This window comes from Culex quinquefasciatus, chromosome 1 (genome assembly GCF_015732765.1).
Source record: "Culex quinquefasciatus strain JHB chromosome 1, VPISU_Cqui_1.0_pri_paternal, whole genome shotgun sequence".
Lineage (NCBI taxonomy): Eukaryota > Metazoa > Arthropoda > Insecta > Diptera > Culicidae > Culex > Culex quinquefasciatus.
The window spans coordinates 63748867-63761702 of record NC_051861.1 but is presented as its reverse complement, the minus strand read 5'-3'; the positions used below and the strand labels follow the sequence as shown (position 1 = coordinate 63761702).

At 41.4% G+C, this 12836-nt stretch overlaps 2 protein-coding genes across 2 annotated transcripts; one reads left to right on the top strand and one right to left on the bottom strand.

The window, feature by feature from the left end:
* Nucleotides 1–832: 832 nt before the first annotated feature.
* LOC6050619 (60S ribosomal protein L23A) lies at nt 833–2383 on the top strand. The gene is given in 4 exon segments (XM_038264157.1): nt 833–879; nt 1633–1900; nt 1947–2092; nt 2094–2383. Coding segments are annotated over 4 exon segments (555 nt in total). The 3' UTR covers nt 2188–2383.
* Nucleotides 2384–4785: 2402 nt separating this feature from the next.
* On the bottom strand, nt 4786–5919 carry LOC119766872. Its single transcript, XM_038253163.1, has 2 exons — nt 5588–5919; nt 4786–5497 (listed from the first exon to the last, which is right to left on the bottom strand). The coding sequence occupies exons 1-2, from the start codon at nt 5616–5618 to the stop codon at nt 5184–5186; spliced, it is 345 nt and encodes a 114-aa protein (XP_038109091.1). The 5' UTR covers nt 5619–5919; the 3' UTR covers nt 4786–5183.
* Nucleotides 5920–12836: the final 6917 nt, after the last annotated feature.

Below are 12836 nucleotides of genomic sequence, written 5' to 3'. Positions count from 1 at the left end.
GCTTCCACAGGACTTTGTATCAGGCGTCCCGAGTGAAGTAGCGCGGCAGCGCGAGCGGGTGAATGTCTTCGGTCGGAGCTGGAATGCGGGTGATCGTAGACGAGAGAAAAGGTGTAATTTGGATCGGCCCTCAGGGTTCCTGATACCAGTCAACCGGTTCGTTGATGATCCATCCCACGTTGCGGAATTGATTGAGATTTCGCGGTAAATGTGGGTGTTCTTTGGAGTTGCGTGGGTTAGGGGAAAGTGCTCCTTGACGCGTGCGACATGTTGAACACGTGTCATGTTAATGCTCCATCGGGAAATGGCGTTTTTTTGGTGTTACGCAGAACAAATGTTGCTTGGGACCAATATGGGTGCAAATCCCCCTGGTTGACCCGCGACGAGATTGTCCACTCTCGCGGACGTTGCGTGCACGAAGTAGTGTGTTGGCCAATGTACGGATGCGTACGATAATTGTGGTGTTGTTCTGTTGTATGAGTGTAATGTAGTACAAATACCTACGGATTACAAGTATTTGCCCTTGTGGTTCTGTGTGGGGATAAGCGGTCGACGATTGGCAAACCTCATCAGATGAAGATCGTGGTCAGGTTACAACACCCCCAGACCCAATGGCAATAAATAATCTTAAACCGTGGTTTTTGATTATTTATTGACACTGTTTATCGTCGTGCAACTTTAGTTATCAAAATTTCAAAATGTGTAGTAATGCTGGTGAATTTGTTGGGCAGTTTCTAAGAGAAAAATGATCATGTTAGAAAATCGCGAAAAGTGTAAGAATTTGTTCGTGCTGGTTCGAACTGATCTTTGACATGCCACAATCGCCGTCGCAATGGGGTACCCGCCGCGGCAAAATTTCTCGGAGATGGCGCTGTACGAGTAGTGGTAAAGAATTAAATTTTATATGGGGAAAATCAGTTTTTGGTAAAATTCTCAGAAACTATGTAACTGAGGAGTATCAAATTTCTCCTGGTTATAGAAAATAAAATTACCTATCACTACGTCTACTTTTTGGTACTAAGTTTTGCTTAAATTTCAAAATATTGAATTTTAAAGGATTTCCCCCATACATTTTTAAATCAGTTTAGCACTCACGTGACAGCCGTCGCCATGCTCATTTCTCTCCCGTTTCTCTCCCGCTCTTCCCAACTTTTTGACAACTTCTGTCAAAACAAAGTGTCAAACCGGTCAAACCACGTTTCTGTCTGTCTTTTTTTTTTAATCACGAGTCGGAAGTCCGCGGGCCAACCGTCCCAAAAGATAGAGGAAAAGCTTGCCGCTGCCGCAGTTGCTTCCGGCCCGGGTTAGAAGAAGGCCGCTTCGGAGAAGGAGCCAGCTACAAAGGAAAAACCGGCCGCCGCCCAGAAGAAGCCTCACGCAGAAAAATAAGGCATATTTGAATCAACAAAACGTTTTGTTCATTTGAAAATCATTATTTTTGCTGAATCAACGCTAAACGTCTAGGCAGCTTTTTCGAAACAACAAAAGACTTTTGTGGAATTGAGAAAATCAAGGTTTGTTTCAACGCAAAATCGGCGTTGATTATATTCAACAAAAATTTTGTTGATTCAAACCTCGTACAGGCTGATTCTACAAAACATTTTTCTGCGTGCTGCTGTTCCGTCTGCAAAGAAAGCCACTGAGGGAGGCACGAAGGCCCGACCGCTGCCCCAAGACCGAATCGGACAATACCTTTGTCACTGCTAAGAAGGGAACGGCTGCTGCTGTTGCCGGAAGTGGTACCGTTGCTACCAAAAAGGCTTCTGAGGCCGCCCGCCACCAAGGCCAAGAAGCCAGCCCCGGTGCCACTGGAGCAGCTGCCGGCAAGAAGAAGGCTGCCACCAAGGATGACAAAGCCATTAAGGCCAAGGTGCAGAAGGGTGCCGCCGCTCTGCTGAAGGCCAAGCGTACCAAGTCCAGGAGCGTTTGAAACTTTGCTGCGCAAGATCCGCACCACGGTCAAGTTCTGTCGACCGCGTACACTGAGTCTGTCTCACAACTCCAAGTTCCCGCACAAGACGATGCCGACCCGTAGCAGCATGAACGCGTACAACATCATCAAGCGCCCGCAGTTGACGGAAGCCACGATTCTTCTTCGAAGACAACAACACGCTGGTGTTTCTGATTCATCTACGCGCCAACAAACAGCACTTCAAGGCCGTGGTCAAGAAGCACACCCTGGTGTGACCGGACGACAAGAAGGCGTCTGGCTGAGTGATAGTTGGGACAGACGAACGTGATGACCGAGGACGATCCCAGTTTCTACGAGCCGAAGAGATCAAGTATACGGGCCTGTCGTACGGCCAGATCGTGGAGGAGAACTATTCGCATTTATTATTGCATTAAAAACAATTTGATAATCAAAGTGGGGTGAGGGTGGGGTCAGAAATGCTCGAATAGGGACCAGTTAGTTTTTACACGATTCCTTACAGCAAAAACTTGGAAAACTTGCTGTGAACATTTCTCCCGAAGACGGCCTTGCTAAGAGGATTTAAAGGACAGCAACCTTTCTGGCCAAGGCCCAAGTACTAGTTCCTTAACCATCAATCCTCACGAGATTTTAAAACGTCGCTCTCTAATCCCCAAATGGGACTACCCCTTTCGTTAAAGTAAACCCTGGCCGCTCTCTGAAAATCGTTTGGCCGAAATGTGTTCAGTTTGTTGAAGTTGATTAACGGTTCAGACATCTCATGAGATCTGTTTCGGTACCAGAACCCAAGTTGCCCATAAAAACCCCCCCTGACTGAGCGTATTTTCTAGTCTTTCACTCGACCTTCAGCTGTACACTGCACCCCTCAGCCACCCTAGGCAAATTTATTTTTTATTATGACTAGATGTCGACCTGTGACATTCCAACGACCAACGATCTATCTCAACGACCAACGATCTATCTCAACGACCAACGATTAATTCTTCAAAATCAGGAGCAAAACACATTCGACACTGTTCCTGCGCTCATTTTGCCTTCCTCACTGAGGTAAGGCTATAATCCTGCTCTGAAAATGAACTTTTTATTAAAAGCTCCTAGACCCACCTTCATGTATACCAGGGGTGCCCAAAGTATGGCCCGCGGGCCAAACGTGGCCCGCGATGTGATATTTTGTGGCCCGCGGACCCATTTTCAATGATCATGTAAAATGGCCCGTTGACCACTTGTAAAGTGATTTTATACTTTTTCAAAATTATGGTTTATTTTAAGTTTTTATATGCTAATCTTTTTATTTTTTGTTAATAAAAAGAAACTAATGGTTTATCAATATTTTGATCCCCACTTAAGGATACAAATAATTTGTTCAAAATATTTTATAATTAAAACAATTTCACACGTTTCAATATGAGTGAAGCTAGTAAATATCGTCAAAACTTTCATCAAACATTTTTAGAAATATAAAAAAACGTTTAAGTTTGACTTAGGTAGAATTCTGTAATAGTTGCAAAATAAAAGTTTTCTTTATTAATTTACAAGTCACCCTCAAACATACATTGCACTTCCTTAGGGATTCGAGCTCATTACAGTTAGATAACGAATCTGATTGACTATCAACTGATTCAGGCAGACAAGCAGACAGACAAGTTTGCAGCAAATATTTTACAAAGCTTTCGTCGATCAACCCACCCTCCACCATTATTAAAAATTGACTCAAAAAACCGGGAGCATAAATGTATTTTCAAAAAACTTAAAAAAATGAAATTTAAGTGCATTTAGCTGAAATTAATGAAATATGCATTCCTTTGCATTTAAAATCATTTGAGCATGTTTGGGTTTATTAAAAATAATTTGAATTTTAGTGAATTTTCGATTAAATAAATAAATGTTGATTCGCTTTTTTTTGAAAAAAAATATTGCAGGTTAACTATACGAAAGCTTAAAACATTTTCTAAAAGTTGTTTTTCATTGAAATGTTCAAATTCTGGATCTCAACGATTGTTCATTAGCCACACTTAACTTATAGAAGAATTGTTCAACATGTAATGTCACAACAATTTTCGAAATATAAAAACAAAATTATTTTTTTTTTTGAAAACACAAGTACATTCAGCTAAGAACTTTTTTTTTCAAATACCAGAAACAACAATATTTAGCTCGTAGCTGGATTTTCTGGCATCTTCTCACGGTCATTGGAAACGGTCGTGGATCTAGGTCTATCCACGACCGTTTCCAATGACCGTTTGGTTCCCATTTGGAGTGAAAAAATTCAATTTATAGAAAAAATATGGATTAACATTTTGCTTTTTTATCACTTCTCCGACATCAGGAATAATTGTTTGAACATGCTCGAAATTTTTTATTCGGTCGGAAAAATATTATTTTTCTTGAAAAACTTTCATTTTTAATCACATGATCACCCCTAATTCTGGCTCGATGCCGCCATCATGCGACCGCGTACTCCGTTTGTTTGTCAACAAAGCTGCAGCTGGATGGTGAGACGAAGTGAGGGGGGAAGAGATTTTGACATTTTTATGCCCGCGTCTGGCCCGCCGCCTATTTCGTCGGTCACTGAGCCGCCGGTCGTTTCCAGTGACCGAGTCCAGCTACCCACTCAGCGCGTTCCGTTTGAATTCCGTTTAGAATTCCGCTTGAGCGAAAAAAGTTCGATTCGAATTCTAAACAGTGTTCGTTTTAGATTCTAAAACGCATTCCGTTTCAAACGCAACAACCGGTTCCGTTTGAGTTTTCGCCGCAAATCGGTTCAAGCGGAATTCAAACGGAATCCAAACGGAATGGCCGTGTTGCCTTTGACAGTTGCTTCTTCTTCTTTTTCTTGTTTTTTATTGCTGGTTTTCTTTTTTGTTTTTGTTGAATCCACTTTAAATTGGGATTCGACCATAGAAATAGATTAAACTTTTTTATGATTTTACATTTTTTATTGTCCCTTTAACTAATCGTTCATTAAAACGCATCCCAACCCCGAGCCCGCTTTATTTTTTTTGTTTAGCAGAGTTAACATATTGCACAGATTTTTTTTTGTTCCTCTCGAGGCGGTTCACAACGACGTCATTCTTGGCGCACCGGTTGACACTTGTGATCTCTTGCCATCACCATCGCCGAGCAGCTCCAGTAGGTTGGCCAGATCAAAGCGGGAAGTCTTCAGGACCTCGACCTTAATGTGCGGTGGGTACACTTCCTGGCAAGCCTCGCGTGGGCGGAGTGTCCACGATCGGGAGCGTGCCCTTGTCGCTGATCACGAAGACATATTTTGAACCGGCTCGCAAGTATCTTGTCCCTTGTAGAGTGAAATCGGCAGCTCGTCTCGTTGATGGCAGCTGGCACGGACGTTCCTGTACCTTATCGTCGTTCTTGAGCTCGGCAATTGCAACTTCGATGCAGGACGCTTCCTGCTTCTCCAAGAACTCCTTGTTCTGAACCAGGTTTTTTCGAGGTACATCTCAATCAACTTTCCGGCATCCAGGAAGCCGCCTCTGATTGGCTGTTGCCATCTTGCGCCCTCGTTGGCCGGAACTGCTGCTGCTGCTAAGTTTGGCCGGGGAACTGGATCTGAAAGGAGGAGGGAATACAATGGGTAATGTTGATTATTGCACCAAGTCCACTCCGTTTCGAATTAAGTGAAGGAAATGTTCAACTCACCTTGGGAGGAGGAGGATACGCCATTTTCCATCACGTCGCGAAAACTTTGAAATTAGCTCCCACAACGACTTTTGCGGAAAGTTCAAGATCAAACATGTTTGACGTTTCTTAGAAAGCCGCCTCACAAATACACTCAAAGAAAAACCGCTTCGGCGAATCGCGGCGAAATGTCACCGAGGTTCCGTCTTACACCAGCAGGTGTCGCCCTTGTGCCAAAATGATCAAACGGAATTGAAACGGAGTCCAACCGGAGATTCCGTTTAGAAAATTTCGAAACAATTTTCGAAGCGGAATTCGAAGCGGAATGAACCAGTCAAGCGGAGAACGGTTTGATTGGGTAGGTACTGATCGTACAATAATTTAAAAGCTAAAATTGAGCAAGAACCTGATAAATACCCAAATTTCAAAATAGAAAATGATTCAATTTACAAATTAATTTCTATGCGTTCACAAATCCATGATGGACGATTTGAGTGTAAAATTTTAGTTCCTCCAGATAAAATTAATCTATTAGTAACACAAGAACACGAACAACTCATGCATTTAGGGTTTGATAAAACTTTTGATAGAATTAGGTTTAGATATTATTGGCCGAAAATGAAGATTGATATTAAAAATATATTATCCAAATGTTCAAATTGTAAACAATGTAAATACCCAACAGTTGCAACATTGCCTTTAATGGGCCAACAGAAGAATGTTTATAGGCCTTTTCAAATGATAGCTATAGATTTTATTAGTGGATTTATTAGAAGTAAAAAAGGGAACACTGATTTATTAGTAGTTCTTGATATATTTTCCAAATTTGTACGATTATTCCCAGTACGCAACATAAGTGCAATTGTTTGTAGTCAAATGCAGACGAATTTAACTAATTTAGGTACCTAACAAATTTTCAAAACAATAATTCCAGATCGAAAAGACACTTCTGAACAATGGAGTGAAGACAGGCATGTTTCTCATTTTAGCCACCAGGTTCGCAATGTTAGAGGGTGATTGCCCTCTAGTGGCGAATCTGTGAAACTTGGATGAAACAATAGATGGCGACACTGTGCTTAAAAATGCTTACCGTACTAAACCTAATACCGGCTACACTTGAATTTTTAAAAATGTTGTTTATTTATTTATTTATTTCTGTTCTTATATTGTTTATTTTTGTTGTTCGCATGTTGTTAAGTAATCGTCACTAGTTTAATGTACTTTGACTAAAGAAAATGCAGTTTTTTCGATGCCAATATAAAAATGCATCCAAAAATGGCTACCTGACTGTTGCCTGTCATGCTGTCAAAACTGATTGTTTATATTTACATTCGAGTTTCAAATCCGCGTCCCGAAAACACATTTTAATATCGGTGCTTTTCATCCAAACCGGTGCGCCGGTGCCTTCAAGAGAACCAGGTTCCTGCCTTGCAAACTACAAGCTGTAACAGCAACTTCTACTGCTCCTCAAGGTCCTGTTCGCGGCAGCTGCTCATTCGCGCGTCGGCCAGGAGAATCTACACGGAATTTAATTGAAATCGTGGCCTGGCTCAACCGAGCATACCATCGTTCGGCTCAGATGTGAAAGTTTTAAGTTTTGTGAGTCTGGGTACAGCCAATCGACGGAACCTCACCAAATCTTCCCCCTCACGGGTGAACAAGAGTGCCTGTCGCCCCGGAATGCCGGCTGGCGAATCTACGTTGGACCGGATACGTGTCTGCAGATATTTCTAGATTAAATTTTCAAAAGGTCCTATCTGCTACATGCCCACAGTTGCTGAAGTACAACACGGCGGAAAAGGGGCAAAACGAGCGGTTCCGGAAGTTTTGTGGTCACCTTGGATCGCTTTCGGTTGATCTCGTGATTGGAAACTACCAGCGCTGTGTGGGCAGTTGTGGGCTGCGTTTTCCTGACAAACGAAACGCTGCACAGGTAATAACGTGAATGGTCATGACAGGCTTGATTTTGGTGTTTAACTATTGTTAACTTCTAGATTCATGGTCTTTAGTGCAACACCGGCAAGAACGAGGTCACGGAGAGTTCCACCGCAACGATGACGCCCCGGTTAACCTGATGGAGATGCGGTTCCACATGCCAATCTCCGAGTCCGCCGATACCGACCCGGTCGAGGCGTTCCAGGAGCAGGTCATGAAGCAGACCTCGGTTATTTTTGCGTCTGGGGACGCCATCGCAATCTTCCGCAAGATTCATTGCCTGACGCCTCGCGGTACGACATCTAGATGTTCCAGGGCATCTTCCAACTGCACGGAAAGACGTACGACTTTAAGATCCCGACCTCGTCAATACTGCAGCTGTTCCTGCTGCCCCAAAAGGACAACCGGCACACGTTATTGTCATTTCGTTGGATCCGCCGATCAAGCAGGGCCAGACGCGATACCACTTCTTGGCGACGCTGTTCTAGATAGACGAGGGAACGAATATCGAGCTAGTTCACCGATAAGGAGCTGAAGGATAAATACGAGGACAAGCTGACGATGGAGCTGTCGGTGCCGGTTTACGAGGTGCTCGACAAGATCATGAACAGGTTCAACATCCGCAAGTTGACCGGCGTTCATTTGCCACTCAAGAACTCCGGCTGTCGGATGCTCGTACAAGGCCGCCGCCAGTTACATCTACCCCTCGAACTTCAGCTTCATCTACGCGCACAGCCAGCCGGCACACATCCGGTTCGAGGAGATCGCCTCAGTCAACTTTGCCCGCAGCTGTGGATAGACGCGCAGCTTCGACTTGTAGATCGAGCTCAAGACCGGCACGTTCAGTAGCATCGAGAAGCTGTTTGACTTTATCTCGTCCAAGAAGCTGAACGTCAAGAACACCGACAAGAACGCATTCAAGCAGGACTTTGCCAACTCGGACAACGAGAACGAACCGGACGCGTACCTGGTCCGGGTCAAGGCCGAAGCCAAGAAGTGCGATGACGACGACTCGAAAGAATCTACGGACGAGGTTTTCAGCCCGAACCAGGTGGAATCGTTGTCCCGCTCGAAGGAAGACTCCGAAGGTGGCGGCGGCGGCAGATTATACGACGAGGCCAAGAAGGAGCTCAAGGAGAAAAAGAAATAAGAAAAACTAACCTAATCCACCTATGTGGTTGATGCCTTCCTCACTTTTTACCAAAAATGGGTAATATGCTTTTTATGTTCCAGAAAAAACAGATATAACTTATGTGGTCATAACTCGAGACAGGGTTGCCAGATCTTCTATGTTTTGGACTCATTGGAAAGGCCTTATAATTACCTAATCAACGATGGGTCGGATGATGGATCCGGACATAGTTTACATACATTTAGGTGAGATCCGGCTTTAAAAAAGTACATAAATATCACTTAAGAGGTCATAACTCGAGACAGGGTTGCCAGATCTTCAATGTTTTGAACTCGTTGGAAATGCCTCTCAATTGCCTAACCAACGATGGGTCGGATGATGGATCCGGACATAGTTTACATACATTTAGGTGAGATCCGGCTTCAAAAAGTACATAAATATCACTTAGGTGGTCATAACTCGAGACAGGGTTGCCAGATCTTCAATGTTTTGGACTCATTGGAAAGGCCTTTCAATTGAATAACCAACGATGGGTCGGATGATGGATCCGGACATAGTTTACATACATTTAGGTGAGATCCGGCTTTAAAAAGTACATAAATATCACTTAAGAGGTCATAACTCGAGACAGGGTTGCCAGATCTTCAATGTTTTGGACTCGTTGGAAAGGCCTCTCAATTGCCTAACCAACGATGGGACGGATGATGGATCCGGACATAGTTTACATACATTTAGGTGAGATCCGGCTTTAAAAGGACATAAATATCACTTAAGTGGTCATAACTCGAGACAGGGTAGCCATATCTTCAATGTTTTGGACTCGTTGGAAAGGCCTTTCAATTGCCTAACCAACGATGGATCGGATGATGGATCCGGACATAGTTTACGTACATTTAAGTGAGATCCGGCTTCAAAAAAGTACATAAATATCACTTAAGTGGTCATAACTCGAGACAGGGTTGCCAGATCTTCAATGTTTTGGACTCATTGGAAAGGCCTCTCAATTACCTAACCAACGATAGGTCGGATGATGGATCTGGACATCGTTTACGTGCATATAATTGAGATCCGGATATTTGCAAAAACACGTTTTTATACATAACTTTTGAACTACTTATCGAAACTTCAAACAATTCAATAGCGATGTATGAGACCCTAAACCAAGTCGAATGCAACTGGTTCGATCAAAATCGGTTCAGCCAGTGCTGAGAAAACTCAGTGAGAATTTTGGTCACATACATACATACACACACACATACACACACACATACACACACATTCACACACACACATACACACACAAACACACACACATACACACACACAGACATTTGTTCAGTTTTTGATTCTGAGTCGATATGTATACATCAGAGGTCCTCAAAGTTTTTGAAGGCCGGGCCAAATTTGAAGCTCGAATGAGCTTGCGGGCCAAATTTACAAAAAAAAGGTTGTTAAAAAAAAATTAATTACGTTATTTTAATGTAAAAGATTACATTTCTGTAATGTCTTTTCAAAATAATAGAAACCACAAAATAACGAGTTACTATCGGTATTGTGCGATCAGTTCCTAGCTGGACTCGGTCACTGGAAACGACCGGCGACTCAGTGACCGACGAAATAGGCGGCGGGCCAGATGCGGGCATAAAAATGTCAAAATCTCTTCCCCCCTCACTTCGTCTCACCATCCAGCTGCAGCTTTGTTGACAAACAAACGGAGCACGCGGTCGCATGATGGCGGCATCGAGCCAGAATTGGGGGTGATCATGTGAAAAATGAAAGTTTTTTCAAGAAAAATAATATTTTTCCGACCGACCGTGAGAAGATGCCAGAAAATCCATCTACGAGCTAAATCCACAATACTATTCGCAAATATTTAATATGATCCTCGAAAGTTGTTGTCGCAACAATAATATCATCAAGGTATGCGAAAATTAACAGCTCGTATTTTCCATCTTCAAGCTGTTAAAATGCTGTTTTGAAGGTCTCGGGACCAAAGAGCCTATGTCTGAAAATATTTTTATCGGATTCCTCGGAAAATTTCACATAGCATATCAAAAAATGGTGAAGTTATGTTATCGATACTCTGAGATACGATTTTTGAAAATAAAAACTGGATTTTCGACGAGCCACGCAAAATTGGGAAAATGACGAAAACGGGAAAAAATCGACTTTTTCACTAAAACTGCGATAATTTTAAAATTACAGCGATGACCTATAGATGTTATGGTACCAAAAGTTGCGTCTTTTAATAACGAAAATTTTGGTATTTTAACATGTGTAGGTCTTCGCTGAAATTTTAAGGTATCGCAGTTTTAGTGAAAAGTAGTTTCCCGTTTTCGTCATTTTTCCATTTTGCGCGTGGCGTCGAAAACCCCAGTTTTTATTTTCAAAAAATCGTATCTCAGAATATCGATAACATAACTGCACCATTTTTTGATATGTTGTGTGAAATTTTCTGAGGAATCCGATAAAAATATTTTCAGACATAGGCTCTTTGGTCCCGAGACCTTCAAAACAGCATTTTATGTTTTCATTCAACCTTTTCAAATGTTAAGCTAGATTTTTGAAACTTCTTACTATTTTTCCAAAATAGCCAAACTAATCACCTTTCTTTTGCGTCTAGGACAGCTGAAATCGGATGAAATGGCGCGGAGATATGATTTTTTGAAAAAAGTGGTTTTTGCGAAAATCGACGAAAATTGCCATTTTTTTAACCACCCTAACACGGCGTAGGTCACCCTAATGGCCAAACAAAAATACGGGTCGAATTATTTCGGCCAAGGATCCCCCAGAAAAATTTTGAGCCCGATCGGAAAACTTTTTTTCGAATCATGCTGTTTTCGTGGGGAATTGCTGTATATTTTTTTGAATTTACTTTAAGTTTGACTTGTAGGAAGGAATCCTTAAGATCAATAACTGTAAAATAAAGATTTTTGCCTAAATTGCTTAAAATTCTCATCGTGTTTGCAAGGGGATAAGCATCCTTGATAGTTTTAGCATTTAATTTTCGTGCATCTAAGCAAAATCTCATATCTCCATTCGCTTTCGTGACAGGGACCACATGAAGTGACCAATCAGAATTCGAAGGTTCTATAATATCTAATTTTAAAAGTCTATCAATTTCTGTATTAATTTTACGCTGAATACTTGGAGCCCAAGGATTTAAGTGAATTGGTTTGGTATCATCTAAAATAATTTCATGTTCCATTACATTACAAATGTCTAAGGTTTCTGGTACAGAACATGCACAACGTAGATTTTACATCCTCTATCTCAGCTGATTGTGAAGAACTAAGTTCATGATTAATGTTAATATCAAAAGAATAATTATTGTTTTGCGATTGAAAAATATCATTTGCACTGTCTACTGTCAATACTTGTAAATTATCACAATTGTTGTCTACTGTTAACTTGACGTCAAAAAGTTTGAAAAAGTCAACTCCAAATAAATATTTCTCCTGTAGTTGTGGGACTAGTAAGCAAGGAAGGATTTTGGTCACATTGTTCCACGTGAATGGTATGTCCACATATCCTTGAATGCTCAATGAATCACCGCTAGCGGAAGAAAGTTTAATTGGTTTGTCAAGTGGTTGAACATTGAAAAACTGTGTAACATTTCCAAATTCTGTGCCAACAATTGACACCTGACTGCCACTATCTAGCAAACCCATCAATTCCAAGCCAAGAATTTTGAATTTGATAAAAAATCTTTCATCTCCTTCTACATTGAGCAACACGGAGTTTACATCATGAAAATAACCTTTGAATTTTGTGTTCGAATTTGAATTTGTAGAAATATTACAACAGTTTTGGACATCGTCACAATGTATTTCACTGTCAATGATTTGTAAAAAAATATCAATAGTTTGTCTATCATTTAAAACTGGGGTTTCAATAGAATCTGGGAAAATTTCCCCCATTAATTTTCCCTCCTCGAGTTTTTCGCTTCGCAGAAAGGACATTCTTCATAGTGAAAATCTGGTAAACCACAAACGTAGCAAAATACTTGACGTTTGAAAAAGCATGTCGTAAAGTGATGACCAAATTTTCTGCAATTTAAACAAACTTTTTGATCAGGAATTCTGTAGTATTTTAAAATATTTTCCTTGCTAACATTTCTCCAATTACTATCAAGATTTGTGTTACTGTTTTGATTATTGTTTGTTAAACTATTTGTCGGAGATAAGCCTGGTAGAAAATATA